Source organism: Nipponia nippon, unplaced genomic scaffold (assembly GCF_047370975.1).
Source record: "Nipponia nippon isolate SJK-2023a ecotype South Korea unplaced genomic scaffold, ASM4737097v1 scaffold_3, whole genome shotgun sequence".
NCBI lineage: Eukaryota > Metazoa > Chordata > Aves > Pelecaniformes > Threskiornithidae > Nipponia > Nipponia nippon.
In genome coordinates this window covers 58,878,053-58,897,207 of record NW_028262347.1, presented here as the reverse complement: position 1 = coordinate 58,897,207, position 19,155 = coordinate 58,878,053, and the positions used below count along the sequence as shown (strand labels likewise).

The following is a 19,155-nucleotide window of genomic DNA, read 5'->3' as shown; positions in this document are numbered from 1 at the left end:
CATGCCAATCTGCAGCTTAGGGGCACAGACCTCCATCTAACCGGGCACGCTCTGAGCGTGCAGCAATACACAAAAGGACCCTGACTGCAGAGACACAGCTTTTCAGCATCATTCGCTGAACTAAATATAGGTACAGAAAGCCTCAGGAGATTTCTGCAGAGCTCTTCCGTCTCAAAACAGAAAGCCTTGGTCCAGATAAAAGGGAATCGGTAATGGAAGGGACTAAATAGCAGAAGCAGAAGGTGGGGCTTGGGAGACTGGGAAGATACCTTAAGAGTGGACAGAGACCTATTTTGCAGCCACTGACAATCAACGCAAGATGAGAGATGGAAAGGGTCAAAGCAAGTGTCACTGCTTGCAGCAGATTCATTCTGAGCCAGGGACCCACGAAAGCGCTGCCCCTCGCAGTGGGACACCCAGGCTCTCGGTAGCAGCTAACGAACGGGGATTCAGCCAGGGTTAAGGAAAGCCGAGACAACAGTATGTCTCTAGTCAAAAGCCTGCAAAGCTCCACGAAAACCCAGCACTTGTGAAACCCAGATTTGAAGAAAAGTTCCCTCCGAGAGTCCATCCCTCCACCCGCTTTGGGAATATCCCCCGAAGGTTTCCAGCTCCGCAAGGCACTGCGGGGCATTATATAATGCCTAACTCCAAAGGATTCCAGCTCCCGATGCCGCTCTCCTCCTCCCCTTGCCCCCCCCCCCCCGTGGCGACTTGCAGATACCATGCAAAAAAAATAATAAATAAAAAAAAAAAGGTAAAAATCCAAAAACATGTAGCAGCCTTAAAAGGCAAGCACCGTCCGATAAAACCCCCCTCCGAGGCGGGGGAAACGCGACGGCCCTGGCAGCTGGGTGCGCTCCCGGCAAACGTCAGCCGCTCCCCCCGGGGAGCCACGGGCAGCCCCACGCCTACGGCCACCTCCGGGGTCTTCCCAGCCCTCACGGTGGCCGTGGCAGCCGGCTGGAGAAGCGGCCGGGAAGGCGTTTACCTTCGTCCTCGGCCGGGATCGGTCGTTCAAAGGCGGGTTTAGGCTAACTCGGGAGCAGAGGCACCCGTGCCCCACACGCACCTCTCCTCCCTAGAGGGCACTGCGAGGCTGCGCCGGGCAGGGGGGCTGTAGGAACCCCTTCCCCAAAGCGCCCAGCCCGGGTGCCCGGCGCGGCGGGGCTCCCTCCCTCCCTCCCGCCCCAGCGCCGGGCGGGGGCGGCGCGGAGCCGCGGCCGCCCCGCCGGGAGGCGGCGGCGGGGCAGCCCCGCTGCCGGCCGCTCCGCACGGCGCCGGGCCCCCCGCTCCCCGCCCAGACAAAGCCGGGCGGGCGGCCGCCGCGGCGCGGCACCGGCAGCCTGGCCCGCCCGCCAGCCTTACCTGAGTTACCATTTTCTTTTTCTCCATAAACCAAAATGGGGGAGCCCGGCCGCGGGGGGGGGGTGGGGGGTGGGAGGGAGGGGGGAAAAAAAAAAAAAAAAAAAGGAGGAAAAAATAGAATTAAAAAAAAGGCAGCAGCCCCGTGGAGGCGGGCGGCGGGTGCCTGCGCTGCGCTGCCTCGCCGGCGCGGTGCCCCCCGAGCCCTTTTTCCTCCCTTTCTTCTCCCGTGTTCCTCCCTTTCTTCCCCCTCCCTCCCCCCTCCCCGGCCGCCGCTCCCCCCGCCCCCCCGCCTCAGCCAGATGGCTGCGGGAAGCGCCGCCCCGCATGCCGAAGGTAATTAATGCGAGCCGGGACCGCCCCCGCCGCGCCCCGCCCGCCGCGGCACGGCACGGCACGGCTCGGCTCGGCTCGGCTCGGCCACCCCCCGCGGCCCGCTGCCGCCGCCGCCGCCCCGGCGAGGCGAGGCGCTCGCCCGCCGGGATCCCCCACCGCCCCCCCGGCCACCAAGGGGCTCGGCGGAGGGAGGCCCAAACGCCAGCTGGGAACAAAAGCGCAGGTCGCCCCGCGCAGCGCGGCTGCCGGCCCGGCAGGACCCCGGGGCCTGCCCCCGCTCCTCCGCACCTACCATCCCCGGCGGAGAATGGCTTCCCCCGCCTGGACCTCACGGGGAGGGAGCGGGCATCTGCCCGCAGGAGGATGCTCGGGAGGCGGCTGTCAGTTTTGCACAGACCTCCCGCCTGCCACAAAGGGGAGAACGCGTGGGTTGCGCGGCGTGTCGGACGAACCGGAAGCAGTATCCGGGCCAGGATCTGCGTTTCTTTCATCATAAAAACCGGAGATGGCTGGACTCCTGCCCAGCTTGCTTTCTTCCCCTCCCGTTTATCTTCAGTAAGCATCTGGCCCTTAACACCTGAGCACTCCGCGGTTGGCAGCGTTTGTTCTCCCAGCAACCCCCTCAAACAGACCGATACACTGCTACCCCACTTGGCAGACGGGATCCGAGACGCACCAATTGATTTTTCCCAGCGTTGCACCCACAGAAACCCACGGACAGGGCTGAGCACGGGCCTGCCAATCCCTCGGTTAGACAAGAGGGCTGTACCGATGCTCCAGTGCTCGTGACACAGGTCAAACCAGCTCAGGCAAGTTGCCCCTCTGATGTCTCTCTTCGTGACACCTGGTCCTCAAGAGACTCCCCAGGCTTTTGCAGCAGAAAAGCCAAATTATGATGCAGTAACACCTTGCAGCCCCTTGTGTTCTCCTTTGCATCAAATATGCCCAGTTATAATTTACACTCAACAACAACAACAAAAAAAAAAAGCCACCCAACACCTAGTGGTTTTTCGTCATGGGCTTCTGCTACAGCACTGCTCTCCAGGCAGCCCGTGCTGACCCACGCCGCTCTTCAGTTTCCCAATTTCACCGCTGCAAACTGACCTCTGGCTCCCTCCCTCCCTTCCTCTTTCTCTCCTAATGCAGTAGAAGGCCAGCAGGAGCGCGCATCCCAGCCCTGTTCGCTCCTCCGGCGTGAAAAGCCTGAGGTCAAGACACCGGCAAGCCCTTGCATCCCACCAGAGCACGGAGGCAGAGAGCCATGGGCCAGCCGCCCCGCGCAACCCAACACTCAACCGTGGTGTGGGGTCCTCTGGGAAAGGGCCAGCCGCCACGGCTGTGGCCCACAGGGCTCCCAGTCACCGTCCACGTTTTTCTCAATTACTTCATCCTCTCCGCTAACTTGTATCTTACGATACTACAGGTTTACAGGCCATATTGTAAAACCAGGGAAAGTATTGGATTTTTTTCATTCTCCCCTACTACAAACCTGAGATTCTGGAGCGTGATGCTGGGTCAAGTGTAAATTCCATTTCAAAGCACCCGAAAACACAGTGACCTCTTTATACCTTTGCCATGACAAAGCACCAGGTTTCAGCAACTCATTCACCAGACCTCTGCAAATCACTCAGGATAATCTCTTTATTCTCTCCACTTAACTGCTGCATGCACCCAGTCTCCTCTGTGTCACAGAGTGGCAACTTCTTGTCCCAGATCTCGGGCAAGATGTCTCTTCAGGACAAAGAAACATCATGCTACCATCATCCCACTGCTGTTCACCACGATAGCATCATTTCTAATCCATTTTGGCCTTTGCCTTGGGAACCTCTATAAATATTTGCCATCAAAAAGAATCCTCTAAGGAAAAAAGAGGTGCCCAACCGCACGCTGAACCCTCACTTGCACTGCCTCCCACCAGCCAGTTGGTACAACTGCTTTGCTCATGTGCCAGCAGAGTGGGAATTCCCTTCAGTGTGATCTACTGCTGGTCTCCCTCTTTCATCTCCATTGTAGGCCAGAAAGCATCTCCTCCCCCCTGCTTGGAATATATCCACCTTTGCTCCTGTTTAGCGAAAGAAAAGCCCCAATTTCCAATGAATGTGCTCGGGCAACAAGAAATGCAGGTCTGCAGGAGCTCTGATAGCCGTGAAAACATCTGAAATGAACATCTGATACGCAGTCTCAAAAGCTTCAACAATACCATGGAAAACATGATCAGACTTGATAACACCTGAGGTCTTTCTTGTCTTGGGCTCTACTGGAGCCCACAAAGCAACACCTGATAATGAACAAGACTAAGAAAATTAATTGGCGAATCTGTGCAACTCGCCTTCCCTCACTGAGGGCTGGGGGTTCAGATGTCTCATAGCCAAGTGAAATAAGTTTGGTGGGCGTCCACCTAGCTTCTCCTACATGCAAGTCATGGAAGCACTGCCCAATTTACCATCACTGTTTGCCACCCTCTACTGAGGAGAATCAAAGTCTCAAACTGCAGATCATGCTGCTGAAAACAACAGAGAAGCACGAGTAGCGCTGAAGGCTGGAAGCCTGAGGAACACACAGCTCAGAGCCATGAGATCATCCCTCCCTACTTACTGCATTTATTCAAAAAGCAACATACTCAGAACGCTCTAGATACCAATACGTATGAGTTCTCATTATTTCCTCCTGCATCACAGGCACATATGCGTTGCAACTTCATTACCGTGCTGTAGAAGTAACATTCTGAAATAACTATGGGCAAATTTAACTAGTCTGCCTCTGCAGTGCCAGGGCACAGCTCATCATCCTTACCACGCCAGGCAAAGCTCATTGCTCCCACCTGAGCACGTCTGCACTGCTTTTATGTTCTCTTCTTTGTTCACCCAGATGTACGTGATGGTTTTTGGTTGGCTCCCATCATTCAAATCCTAATGGAAAATAAGCTGGAGAAGGACGTTTAAGCAGCAGGCGACGGGTCAAGGCCACTGAAATTATACTGGTGAGAGCACAGATGAAGAACTGACCTCTAGTTTGTCTAAGTGGTCTACACGTACACTGACAAACGCCTGGGTTAGTTTAACACTCACAGGACTAGTAGAAATGGAGAGAGAGGAGAAAGCCACAAGTACGGTGCTTTCAGCAAGGTTCAGGGTTTGTCTTCTCTTGCTATGCCCATAATTCCCCTTTGCTGCTAAGGTGGAAAGAAAGCACAGCCTTGGATTTTAACATCCCATTACCTGCATTTCTGTGCTGGCTCAAGTTTAGATAGAGCAAACCTGCCAGCTGGATCAATGCCAGAGGGAAGGAAAAAAAAAGTTTGAAGTGCAAAGAACCAATTTATCAGGAACAAATCTTAACAACCAAAAGACACGCTTCTGCTGGTGGATTCTATTCATGTGCGTAATAAAAACCGCGGTACAAGGTAACCTAACAAAATACTCTTTAGTGGCTATCTGAAGTATCTTGGGGTAGATAATCTTCAACTGCCAGTCTACATTTCACGTTTTCTGGATAAATTTGGTGCCTGTGAGGACAAGGAATGCTGACACTGAATAGCCAAGGACTGTGCAGAGAACATCATCTTTCACTTGGCTCTGAAAGTATTTGAGCCTGACCCACGGCCTCTGGCTTCTCCAAGACTCCACACACCGGGCCAGCAAATCTCACGTGTGCTCCAAATATAGCCCCCTCCCCCAGCAGAGGCTGCAATACAGGCTTCGCCCTGCCCTGAGCGCTGCTCTCAAACCCACCCATTCCTATCACCCTACACATCCTCGCTGGACCTCCAAAAGCAAAACGGTGACGACCGAGACTTTGTCCGAGGTTTTGTGGGTGGTTTCAGAGGAGGGAGGAGGAAAATAGGCGAGGAGACGGTCCCGGTGGATCGCCATCCTTGTGGGACGGACTGCAGTCACACGTACAAGTCACATGCACGGGGACAATGCAGTAAGGCATGCAACAACAGACTAGTTTGCAGAGCACAGCATTGCTGTCAGCTCAACCCCCCTACAAAAAAAAAAAAAAAAAGAAAATTAAGCAAAAAGCCAAAAATGCAAACCAAAACACACAAGTCTCAAACAACACAGACCTTGGAGTTAAAGTGTCAAATGGTACCGCTCGCATGCAGGAGCCTCAAAGCCCTCTGCAGAGCCTCTGGGCTGCCAAGGCCTGGGACGCACCAAGCCAAGGAGCCCAGCATGGAAGCAGTGTCCTTCTACAAAACCAGCACATAAGCTCCAGTTTTGCCCAAAGAACATATAGAGCAAACACCAACACTCTATAAAGTCGCCACTGTCCTCTTGCTTACCTGGACGACTGGGTATTGGTAATCCATACAATACACACCATACATAGCCAAAGATCCTCCAGCTAAAGGCCAAATGGACACAGGACTGGAAGCTTCAAACCCGAGTCTCCTTCTTTCAGCCTTGTGGGAAGGACTCTGGCAGCCCTGCGCAGTGCTTGGCTCGGGCCTCTGGGGCCACTCAGGTTGACACTAGCTCAGCTGAAAATAAAAAGGAGCTGCCTGGCTCGGCTCGGCTCAGCCCCTCTCTTCTGGGATCCAGCAAGGCAGCGCACAACCATAGGCAGCAGAGGTTCCTAAAATTAGAAATCCCCTACTGAAAACAGCCCTGCAAGCCTCAACTGAGGAGCGTCCTGCGACTCCCGGGCAGAAACAGAGCGACTGCCGGGAAGAGGGGGACACGGGATCTTCGCAGCCACCGCCACCGGGGATGGGAGGAAGCAAACAGCATTTAGGATCTGAAAAGAGCATATGTTCTGGGCTCTAGGTGCGTCAGAGGGAACACTCCCAATCCAGGACAGGGAAAAACATATGGGACTGTTCCTCCCCCACCCCCATACCCTTCTTGCTGTCCTCGGCAGGGACAGGTGTTGGGATTAGCATAGTAAAACCCTTTGGTGTCGGGAAGGGAGGGAGAGGGGAGAAGCCATGCTGATATCTCGCGCTGAAGGGATCTCTTTCACGAGGGAGTATGCGCCCGTATCGTTTAACGCCTCTCCCTCCCTCCGCACTCGAGGCGGGCAGGGACAGCTGCTGGAACTGGGGCTGGCGGGGGGAGCCGGGCCCAGGGATGGTCCCCACCACCCCAGCCTTGGGCAGGCGGGTTGCCCCCCTCAGCTGTTCCAGTCAAACTGGGGGCGGGGGGGACTAACTCTGCCACAGGGGATGGCGAGCAGTGGGGAGAAGGGAGCACGGCTGGGCAGGGCCAGTTGTCGTGCCTGTTTTAGGAAGCCTGTGCTCCCCGTTCCCAGGGAGGAATCCACTCCCTGACCGACGGGGACAGATGGGGAGGTGCCCGGACGGAGGCCGGCAGGCTCACCCTGCCGGCCCTGCATGCCGGACGCGTTACCGGACACCCGGGAGCCCGCTGCTGGTTCTGAGAAGACAGACCGTGGCCGGGGGGCTCCGGAGGGGCCCGACCTCCCCGAGCAAATCGCATGAGGTTTCACCCGTCGCCACGCCAAACTGCACCAGGTTGACGCCAGCCCAAAGCCGGGCTCCCAAAGAGTTAACAGCCCAAACCCACAAACGATTCCCACTGTCCTCCAAAGGAGAGCAGTGATAAAACCCCTCCCTCTGAGGTTTCAAAAATAAGCATGTTACAGTGATCAAACCCAAGAAGGGCTATCCAAATTCCTCCCCCTCCCATTTTAAATGCATACAGTGGGTTTTTTTGCATTTCTAATCTGTAACTTTTCTGTAGTGCTGCTGTGCACCACTAAACAGCTACCTCAGCCTAGCTCTGGGGTAGCTGCCTTTCCATCATTACTGATGATTTCCTCCCCCTCAGAAAGAGTTAAACTTAAGGTTTGTTTGTTTGTTTGTTTGTTTTTTTCCAAGAGGTTAAATATGTGGATCATTATCTAGCACAACCTGCATGCACCGCAGTTTGTAATTTAGGTAAGGGGTGCCTGATTCGCAGCCCTCTGGCCCACCCAGCCCAGCAGGACAGCTCTTGGCTCGTCCTCTGCTCCCACTGCCCTTTCTTTCTGCAACGCCTTGGAAAAGGACAGCTACAAGCTGGGTGAGTGGTTACGGCAGCTGCCGCCCACTCTCATCAGCTTTCGTAGGGCAACGGGGCCGCTTCTTCCTTACAAAAGGAGCGTGGCCAATTTGGGGAGTATAAAGCATGACATTTTCTACATCTAAAAAAAAATAAAATAAAATAAAAGTTTCTATAGCCATTGTTTCTGTGTGAAGATTTGCACAGAGACAGAAATTAATTGCCCATAAATGGGAAAGCAGCTATGCTTCTAGATCTCTTCACTGGGGAAAAAGGATGAGGCTCCCACAATGAACTTCCATCTCGTTCTGCCTTTGACCAGTTTATTTTGCCCCAGACCCAGACCAGCTTTCTGGAGCTCACATCATGCCTCCTCCTCCTCCTCACCTTCAGAGGGCTGCCTGGCCACCTCTCGGCACTCCCCCTGCAAGCCCCGCTTTGGGGCACAGATTGCATCTGGTTTCCTCTGAACAGCCAATGCTATTTTTTTTCCCTTCTCCTTTCTGTAACTACACGTTCAATAGGTGCCTGCCCTTCATTCTTTTGCATAGCTCGTTACTATGCACTCAGGCAATTTAGTATCTCCAATAACATCTTTTTATGAAAAGGCATTAATTTATAAAAACCCAAGTCTTTTCCACAGCCTGTTTTTGCTACTCCATATTGCTGCCCCAGGTTTTAAAACCAAATCCCCAACTAAGTTAAAACTCTTATATTTATTTCACAATTCAATTCTTGTCATTTCCAACCAGGCCTCAGGGGAATAAAACATTTCCAAATCCTAATGCAGATATCTTACTATCTATAAATAACCATCAAACGGGCAAAACAAAACAAGGAGGGGGAGCAGGGAGCATCACCTAAGTTCCCCTGTTGTTTTAACTACAGACCCAGATAGAACTGCCGTGCTTTAAAGTTTTTGATGCAGAGTTAAGTGCTCTGCCTTAACCAGCATTAAGATACTTGGGTGACACTTTGGTAACAACGCATCACGCCTCCTGTGTCCCACAGAAAACTAAATGACAAAAACTAGTTTTAAACTTGTATGTGCCAAGGTGGATACAGCAGGACTTTATTGACCAGTAATAAACTACTGAATTTTCTGCAAGGCTGGCCATAATGGCTGGTTTACCACTGCACATTGACTTACAACAAGTATTAGCCAAATATAAGATGGCGCTGCACTCCATAATTTTATTTTGAGATAAAGTCCCAACTACGTTACCATATAACCTGCTATGCACATGCATTTCCAGTAACACAAGTTAGGTAACTGTTATAAAATCACAGCCTTGTGCCTGCAAATGCTTACACATATGAATAATTCTAAAATTACATAAATATTAATACTGGAAAAGGCCTCCTGACACACAGAATGAGATCAATTGCTATCATACAACATCATCTACTCTTTTCATAAAATTTATCAAGCTACATCGTAGAACTGGGTTTTGCAGCTACGCTACCCCAGCCAGAAGGCTGCTCTAGAACATCACTCCCCAGCAGCTGGGATCTGCGTTCGTCTCCAGCTTAACGTTATTCCTGAGCAATTTCTGTTTGTTTTTTGTTCACGTGCCAGTACCGTCCTCTGGCTTAACCGTATTTTCTCCTTCCCTTACAATTAACCTCCTTGATGTATCCCCTCTCTACCCATCTAAACAAGCAGCTGTTCCAGTCTTTTCTCACATGACAGGCTTGCTATTCCCCAATCTCTAGAAGCCCTTTCTTGCACCTGATCTAGCCTGTGCTCATCTTTTTTTTTTTGTTTAAAGACATTACCCAGAGCAACATGGTTAGCTCCTAATCCGTTTCACAATTCCAGCACTAAACTGCATCTTCGCTAGCCTCATTAGTACTTTCCTCTGCAGCACATCACCAGATGCTGTAGGACCCATCTACAGTAAGACACACCATCCCGTTAGAAAAATGCATATCAAGTTAAGAAAATTTACTGTCTTAAAGACAGATGGGCTGATATGGCACAATCCTATTCTGATGGATTTGTGTTGCCTTTTATCTCATTTTTCATTTGTGTCCAAGCCTTTAATTACTATTTTTGTCTCAGATTTTGCATACAGCTGACGCTGGACCAACAGGTCTGTATTTACTCAGATCATCCCCCACCATCAATAGGGTTATTACTCTTCCTGTTCTCCAAATATCTGATAGCACTCCTGATTTGGTAGATCAAAAACTTGTATCAGATCTGCAACTACATGAACCAGTTCTTTCATTTTCAGGAACAGGTATCACTGTTCCCGAGGCAAGCCCGCTCCCCAGCCCAGCCTGCATGTACTAGGATCTTTCAGATGTCCAACGTGGTGGCTTCTACAGTAGGTTCATGCCCATTACCCATCCTGCCTTTGCTCCCATGATCAACTCTACCTCCAACAACAACAAAAGATTTGTTCGATTTTGTGATCACAACAAAAGTAACCTCACTAACTACACTATCCTCAACACTAAGTGGGGCCTCACATCTTCCTTTCTTCTCTCTAATTGTATTTTGAGAAATTGTCACCCATTTTCTTAGTAACATTTGCAAGGTTGGTAGTGCTCACTTTATCCCTACAGTTCCTGACTTTAAAGGCACAGCAGTCTCTGCTGATAAGTCCTTTTTCCATCCCTTGTAAATTCACTTTTTGCACCTAATAGCCTTTATAAGGTGATTATGCCTCTAGTTAGGCTGAAATTTCTTCTTACAAGCTTTTTCCCCTTTACTTGTATCATCAAGAATTTGTGTCCAAAGTACCTCTAACAAAACAAACAAACAAACAAAAACCCAAACCGCACACCTCTACATTCCAGTCTGAGTTTTCAATCCAGTTCACTGACTTCATTAAATATTTTGCTTCATGTATCAAAGCTTGTATCATGATCACCTCACCCAAAGGTGGGGACATGGAGGCTTCTAAACAGCTTGTTTTCCTGTAATAGTCAGAGCACCAATAATTTACTCACTGTCTCAACAACAGGTGATGATGCTACAGTGATGAAATCTTTTGATCCTATTATTATTAGCAGCATTTGTTCTCCAACCTATATCTGAGAAATTAAGATTTCTCATACTAATATTTATCTCTCTAATGGCACTGGGAATATCATCATTTCAAGAGTCTCGAGTTTGTATCCAGATCCAGTCCTATGAGGGATTACAGCAGACTCACAGTACTCCCTCCGGGACCTCTTTTACCATTCTTCCCCACAGCAATTTTGACCAGAAACAGATCCTGCGTTATCAGTATTAGTCTTCTTTCTTCTTTACAGTCCACTGCATACAATACAGCCTATCACTTTTTACATCTACCCTATCTGAACCACACACAATCTTGAATGCATGTTAAAGCCATGATTACTATTCTTGCAGATTGATATTATCCCTATAATATCCAGTTTCATGTTCTGCACCAGTAGCTCTGGTTCCTCTACTTGTTATTTCTAATGCCAGAAGCCTGAAAAAACAACCTGATATGTTTGTGCATTTACCGATCACACAGCTCCCAGCTCCCTCAACTAAGAGTATCACCCATCTAGTTCCTGCTGAATCTTATTATTCTTTTCACAGCATTGAATTCTATTGTTTTCCATCTCCTACCCACTCATCGCTTTGCCTAGAGATACTGTTTTACATGCTACTGTAGCAGCATTTACCTAATTGTCCTCTTTTTGTATACTAAGCAAGGCATGGAGATTACACAAGTTTTTCCCAACGTTCTCAAAACCCAGTATTTTGCTTCATATGCACTGCTTTCTTTGATGTCTGCAGACTGAGGAGCATTTTTGGAAAATGCAAGACCGCAGCCCTGGGCTTTGCTTTGCCTGCTTTCTACAGACTGCTTACAGCAAGCATGCGAAGTCAAAACTACAAGTACAGCTATAAGAACATAAGCTAGCCACAGTCTCCCTACGCTTGAAGTTCATCCATGGTAGTTCCAGACATTTTCCATGTACCTTTTTTTTTTTTTAATCGCTAAAAACTGTGGTACTGTGGGGACACAACAATACAGCATGGAGTCTGAGATATTTCCATGCTGCACAGTCGTTACACCACATTGATCTTTACTAAGGAAATTACACCAACAGTTTCATTTTATAAACTGAATTTATAAAATCTTTAGTATAATTCTCTGTTCTCCAGACAAATTAATCCAAGCCTTATCTAGTTACTCCCACTAAAGAGCTCTTACCTCCGCTGATTCTAACTCTTCATCGCTAGAAGCCTGGCTGATGCTCTTCCTCTCACCCACCAAAAATGGCATCTTTAACAATTAGCCAATCACTACATCTGCTAAACTGGGTCATCAGGGATCTGATGAGCAGCTCACAATATGTCTCTGCTTTTTAAAGACTGATGTAAATGTAGGAAACATGCCAGCAAGCAAGGATGCATTTTCTGGCTGGATATGTGCTGATTTCCATAGCAGCTAAATAGATCAAGCGGCTCAGCCAGCTCGTACCGGTGTTAGACAAACAGCACGCAGTACCAAGATTACATCTTTAGAGCTCCAAGAGATTCTCATTTTGCACCAAAGCAAGTCCCATGTCCTGAGCACGAAGGTGGCTTTCGCTCAGTCCCGGTGAGAAGTTATACTGGAAAATCATCATTGCTGTATACGGCTACATTTCCCAGGCTGTATTGCTTGTTTGGTTTGAATAGGTATAACATTTTTTCAAAAAGCTGAATGATTTTTTTTCTTCCCAGTTTTAATATAACCAACGACTAGAAAAATTACATATGGTCTAGTTGTTATTTTGACCCTGAAATCATTAGAGATTCAAGTGAGGAGGACATAAATGTAGGCAGAGCATGCACAGGAAAGCTCAATATTCCGAAATGGCAAGCAGAAGCAAAGATGATGACAAATAGGTGACTGCATAAATTGTTTTTCCTTGCATTTCAGAAACCTGGCAGTTTTACATACATTCATCTTAAGAGCAAGAAGGTCTGGTGGTGGATCAGCTATGCAGGAGAGCGAATAACTCAGTACCAAGCCAGCACGTTCTTTGCGAGTAAAACACGTTAAGCATGCAAATGCTGAAGATCAGGAACGAGATGCAATAAGCAGAAATGGAACCAGCAGTTCTGGGGGATGTGGAGTGGCAGCAGAAGCAAACGAGAGCGTGTTGGATTAGCTTAATAAGGACATCACAGGAAAGAATTTGAATTCGCCGGTAAAGCCACAGGAACCACTGCTTGCCTGAACCCGGTCTGATTAGTTAGTGCTACTGATTCCTCGTGTTCATTAGGATAAATGTTCCTAAAACACATTAGCACAAATGAAATTACCAAAAATACACTTTGAATCCAAGGAAACTAAAATCCCTCTGGCAAAAGGCCTAAGAAGCCCAAAGCTAGAGAAAGGAGCAAATACCAGGTTACATGTAGCAGAGAAGACGGCCCCATTACACTCACTGCTTCTGCCAAGGTAGACAATGGAACCTCAGTCATTACACATTCCAGTTTTCGTGGATAAAATTCACAATTTCAAGAAAATTTAAGAAATAAAAATACCAAAGACAATATTTAATAAAATGGAAGCTCTGAAATAGCTCCTGGTCATGTCCTTTCCCCTCCAAGCACTGGAGATCTCCCTTTTCAATCTTCTGCGACACATTCTCCATTTGCAAGGCAACTTACTTACGAGTGATGGAGTTGTTTGCGTCTGCCTGTACTGCTCTAAACACTCCCCAACCAAGCTCTGTAGTCCCGAAACTGATCTAAAGTGGCTTTACAGCCAGGCACCGTGCACACGCTGAACTATGGACGTAAGATACCTGCATCCTGTTACCTCAGCTCTTCACTGCATCATCTACGCAAAGCTATTAAATATTAATGGCTTGTCTAGACTGGAAAGCTAGCACAGTTTTAAAACACAATTACAAATACACAGCATAAAAGGACAGGTCAGAATTAAAAATAATTATTTCTTAAGTACCACTTATTTTCAAAGTCTCAACAAACTCTGCTTTAGGGAAGGACGTGGAAAATGGAGGCAGAGCAAGGATACCACATCGGTCTGCTAAAGCAGCATATTGCAAGACCCTTGTTTACTGGACAACTGGCTTTTTTTTGTTTTGTTGAGCTTTCTTACAGCTATCCAGTAGAACAGTAGCATTAGCAAACTGCAGAAACCTACAGACCGAAACAGGACTCTTGAAATCACAAGCCTGGATCTTCATCAACCAGAAACCAAGCTCTCCGAGTACCTGATCTACAGAGTCATGGCTGTCAAGAGAGACAAAGACTCTTGGTGAAACGGCAGGAGACTAAAGACTCTTGATCCTGAAGTTACATCTGTGTAGGCAGAGTCTTCCTGAAGTTGGAAGTACAGATCCTGCCCACACAACTTCAGCTGCCAGACAAGGACCCAGAGTCAATTCAGGCAAAACTCAGATTGCTCAAAGTCTGTCTCTGAAATTATTACAAAGGAAAAAATATAAGGCCGCAATGAACGCTCATTTGAAGTTTGAAAAATCCTCTGTCAAATGACTGTGCTCCCAGAACCGAGGTCTTATGCACGACACTAGCTAACGAGCTGGCTCCCAGGAAGGCAGCTTTAACAGAACTCACAAAAATATATTAGTGATTAAGTTGCAAAATAAAGCTGGCAGCAGTCTGGATATACCAGCAGCATACATAGAAGACACAACTTCAACTTTCATTTCTACCCCAACCCATCGCTTTACACGCATTACAAAAGAGGTTTTAATTATACTATCTTGAGAAAACTCCAGCACACCTGAGTATAACATGTAACAAGTCCAAAAGGAGCTTCTAAAACCAGACAGGCTCCATCGCCTTAGTTATTACCAGAGGCACAGTATAAAGGGGTAAAAGAAAGTATACACATATCTTTCAGAGGAGAAGAAGGAAAAAAAAAAAAAAAAAAAATCTGTGTGTTGGGCCTGGGCCTCCTTTCAAGGAGAACTCTAAGTGCTTGGCACTGCTTCAGGAAGAAAATAAGTGTACTTTTGGGCTAAGCCATTTGGCAAAGAAGGTGATCGTAGCACAGCTTTCTTTTGGGACCACTTGTATATGCACTGATCTTGGTAATGTTACATGTCCATCAAAATGCTTTTTGCCTGTTACATGAAAAACAAAAAGGTGTCCAGATGCAGAATTTCAACATCAAAGAAGAGAAGGAGTTTCCTCTTGGTAGTTTAGATACTACATGACAGCCACGCTGCCTTTCTATATTCCTTTGAGGGCAGTGGAGAGAGGGGAAAGAAAACGAATAGAGTGGAGGCAGTTTTCCTTGGCTGCAGAGGCTGCTGGATCTATCGGCTAGCTCCAGAACCTCAGTCAGAGAAAAGCGTTGCCCGTTTTGTCTCTCATACTCCCACTTGGTTTTTCACTTAACAAGCAGCAGCAGCTCAATTAGCTGATCCTTAAGGGGACAACGGGGAGATCCAAAAAAGAAAGACTTGACACTTCTACGAAATACATAAGCTTAAGCCTGAGCATTTCTCCAGATCTATGCTAAGCCTACAAAAATTAAGGTTAATTCCTTAATTAAAGAACTATCTTCCTAAGAATAAATATTATTAAAAGTCACCAGATGGTAGTATCAGAGATACTCTCACCAAGTATTTTTAATTGAATGAATCACAAACCAGGGCTGGACTGCACAGGCGATTTCCCCCACAGTGTAAGTATAGTTATGCCGTTATCTCAGCCCCACCAGCGAGTCGCCGCCTGGCAGCCGCGGGGCCGTCGGCGACGCCACGCGCGTTCCCGGTCCTTTGCAAATACTCGTGGGATAAACCACTTTCGTTTTACCTCGCCTTTGCCTGGGGTGAAGGGAGCACGTGATGAACTATCGCACAGCATTGCAGTATGTAGCCTCTTACTCATCTAGCTGAGTGCTTGCTCCCTAACGGAGATGGTTTTGGTATGGACTTTTCTCCCCATCTCTCCTCCCGGCTTATCAAATTGCTTCCACATGACAAACTAAAATAGAAATAGGTACTTGTTCCAAGTTAAAGAGTGTCCACACAATAAATTACACTAGTATCGACTTAAATGTATCCCTACCTTACAGCGGCATGGCTTCCCAGCTACACAAACAAAAGCAGAATTTGGGGGAAAGGTTTTTTTCAGGCAGCATTTTGTTCTTTTGACGCAGGAGCAAAGGCATTCCCTGCCCAACTTGGTTCAACCAGAATAGCAGAGCAGCTGCCCACACGCTGTAACTGTGCAAGCAAGAGACAAAACATGTCAAAAATATTAAACTAAACTCTTAATTGAATGGAAGTAAAAGAGAAATAAACAGGCAGCACAGTGTGCGTGAGATAGCTGGGTCTGAGACTGCATTACTGGCAGGAACTGAGGAATTGGAGAATATGCAGGCAGGACCTTTAGCTGCTGCAACAGCAGGTCACTGAATAAATCTCAGGAAATCATTTGGAAACAGTTCCAGCGTGGCAGTATACAGAATGACACCTTCAGCATAAATCTGCAAAGACAATTTCATGATAGAAGAATTACATCTGTCCATTAATTTGTGTAGGCCGCAGTTCAAAATCTTGCTCAACTGCTAAGCTTCAGATGATGAATCCTGCTTTTTCCCCATTCCCATTAAAAAAAATAAAAAAAAAAAAATCCCAAACTCAGGCAGCTCGAAACAGATTCAAGAGCAAAATACCAGAAGTGCTGTAGTTAAGAGTTCGGTGCATTTGCTGAGTGCACAGAAAGGATCCAGAAATAGCACGTAAAGCTGAGGTTTGGCAAGAACGACGCAGTTTACCCTGAAAGAGGAAAGTCAGACACGCTAAACAAATGGTGACAGCAGCAAGTCATGCTTTAATGTAGGGAGTGACCCCAGGGACTACTCTTGTTGGGGCAGAGGTGCTAGTTATTGCTGCATCCCTCCTCCGGTGGTTTTAGTGGAGAAGTAGAAGGCTGTGGTGGAGAACAGAAGAGGTATGTTGAGGCTATGCCAGCTCTTAGGCAAGAAGTAGTCTTCACACTGCTTTCTGCCTCAGACTAAGACAAAAATAGTAAAAGGCAGCAAACACCTAGATTTTGTTTGGTTGGGTTTTTTTGAAACCTATCTATTCCTGAGGAAGCAGGAGTGATCAGAATTCTGGAAATCTTTTTCTTCTCACAAAATCCCAAGATGTGGGTGCAGAGGTCTGCTACGGGCACATCAGCTAACTGTTACCCACACTTCTCCCCGAGAGCCAAGAGGACAGAGTAAAGCCTGACACGGCTCAGTCCAAAAGCCTTTCCTGCGGGCTAGCTTCAACTCCCAGCAAGTTCCAGAACAAGCCACAGCAGCTGAAATCCCTGGACAACAACCACCGAGGGCTTTCTCCAGTTGCACCATCTGCACAATCACGATACCTGTTCTGTTCAGCAGCTTTCTGTGACCGCTACAAAAAAATTCGCACATGTTCATTCACCCCAATTTGCCAATATCTGCATCCTCTGTCCCCAAACCAGGAAGCCATAAAGACGGTTTCCTGGCTCCCATGAAAACCTTTATCTCTGTTTTCTGTCACTGTCAAGAAATCTCCACCAGAGAGTTAGCTCATGTTCTACGCACACCTCTCCAGCTGCTCTGCAGTGGGGCTACTCTCACTTCATGGTAAGAGGACTACCAACGCAAAAATTAACTGCAACCCCTCTGCATTATCAGCTTGGATATCGGCAGCACTCAAACTTCAGCCTCTATGGCTTTATGGGTCTCTTAACATGAATTTAAAAGAAGCACTTATCTCATACTAGAGATTCATGCGTAGGCCAGAGTTAAAGTAGGGCAATACTTAAGCTGCATCTCAAGCTCACATTGTAATGAAGCAAAAGCTGCAACTTCAAGCTCTGAAGGGGCACAGCAGGCACACCTCCTGCAACTGCTCTGAATTAGACAGCTTCTGAGAAACTTCTATGAATCTTGAAAATCTAATACGGCTCGACAGACTGCAACTGAACTGCTTTAGCAGGCAGGTCGAGCTGCAGCATCCTCTTTCAACTACATTACCAGGTCCTCAGTACGGTGCTGGGAATGAGACCCTTTTCTGCAGCAGAGGAACGTGGTAGATGCGCAAACCCTGCAGGAAGCAAACTTCAGAATGGCAGATTGCCAAAGGCATCTCTAGGCAAAATGAAGAAAAACCGTCACTGTCACCCAACTGCCCCAGATTGTCTGCAATAGAACAGGAAAATACATAACCGCCATGAAGATTAAAACAAAGAAAATGACGGCCACATCAAAAAAAACCCCATGCTTTCTGCACTTTCTGTTCCTGACTTATCTTCTTTACAATTATGGGACAGATCTAATAACAGCCCCTAGAAATCCAGCTGCCACCTTTTGCTAGTTCAGTGATTGCCCACAGAGATCTAATTACCTCAGGCAGTCCACATGCCTAAAACCTCACATGGGCACGGCCATTCCTCAGCCTCACCCCGCCAGAGGTCTGGAGAGTGGATGCAAGAGCAACACTAGGATGATCCGATGGTTTTTGGAGCCACCAAGGTCAAAGTATAGGGACAAGAAGAAGGGAAACAGCTGCTCTAGAGCTAGAGACAACAGAATGCTTAAAAACCTAGAAAAATAATTAAATGAACTAATGAGCCATAGTTGCCAAAGGAACCACAGGTTAAGCAAGATACAATTCCTCAGTGGGGGGAGAGGTGAAGAAGGGGAGAAGCCCTCCCATGTCAGGGCAGAGAGGGACCAAGTTAGCAGCTCCAGAGCAGAGCTGTGACGAGGAGGGTAGAGAGAAAGGGACGTATCAAGAGAAGCAGCAATTTATTCTCGAGTTTCAGGGCTGGAATAAGCAGTGGAGGATGAACGAAAGGGAATGTCTGTGGTGGATCCAAACAGGAGACAGGAGTGGGATGGCAATGCCACAGGGTTTGTTTTGTTATTGGGTTTGTTTGTTTTAAAAGGAAGTTAATAGAAAAACACAAGCAGCTTACAATGCTCCAAGCATACAGCCTGCCACTCCTCCTAGGTTATGACAAAAATTCCCATCCCGTAATAAGAAGGGCTTTTTGGGATCCAGCAGCCCTCCGACTCTTCACCCCCGGTTGGGGGGCGGAGGGGGTTCCCATATCAGCGGCTCGGCAGCACGGAGCTCCCCACGCTGGCACCGGCCGCCTGCCCAATTCAGACCTGTAATCTCCCTCGACTTTGATTTAATGCAGCAATTACTGGTAATGTGGTTTGAAGGAGATAAATGCCCAGTACAGGGCTGGCTGGCACTGACGCTCATTCCGCTCATGATGCGAGAACAGTTTTAATTAAAATCCCCTTTATGATAAAGGAGCTGCTTGACTGGATGTTTCTGTGCAGCCCTGATACGGAGCCTTCTCCAAAGCGGATTAGAAATCAAAGTTTCCCCCTTCTCGCTACTGGCAACACACAAAAATAGGGAACACAGTCACCATGTCCCCCCTCTGCAATTTCCTTAACCCTAGAACTGCTGGGAAAATCCC

At 47.9% G+C, this 19,155-nt stretch overlaps 1 protein-coding gene across 16 annotated transcripts in view; it reads right to left on the bottom strand.

Annotated features, from left to right (window-relative positions):
• RBFOX2 (RNA binding fox-1 homolog 2) overlaps positions 1–19,155 on the bottom strand; it is a 170,915-nt gene that overhangs the window by 82,888 nt on the left and 68,872 nt on the right. The window contains exon 1 of one of the 16 annotated variants that reach the window (XM_087764322.1): positions 5,990–6,134. The exons of 12 other annotated variants lie outside the window; for them this stretch is intronic. In XM_087764322.1, the coding sequence (XP_087620448.1) occupies positions 5,990–6,034 (45 nt within the window). In that variant the 5' untranslated portion in view covers positions 6,035–6,134. Of the gene's footprint in view, positions 1–1,072; positions 1,092–1,368; positions 1,414–1,993; positions 2,125–5,989; positions 6,135–19,155 lie in introns of those variants that run through there. 3 more of the 16 variants (XM_087764326.1, XM_087764324.1, XM_087764327.1) reach the window with 3 other exon arrangements.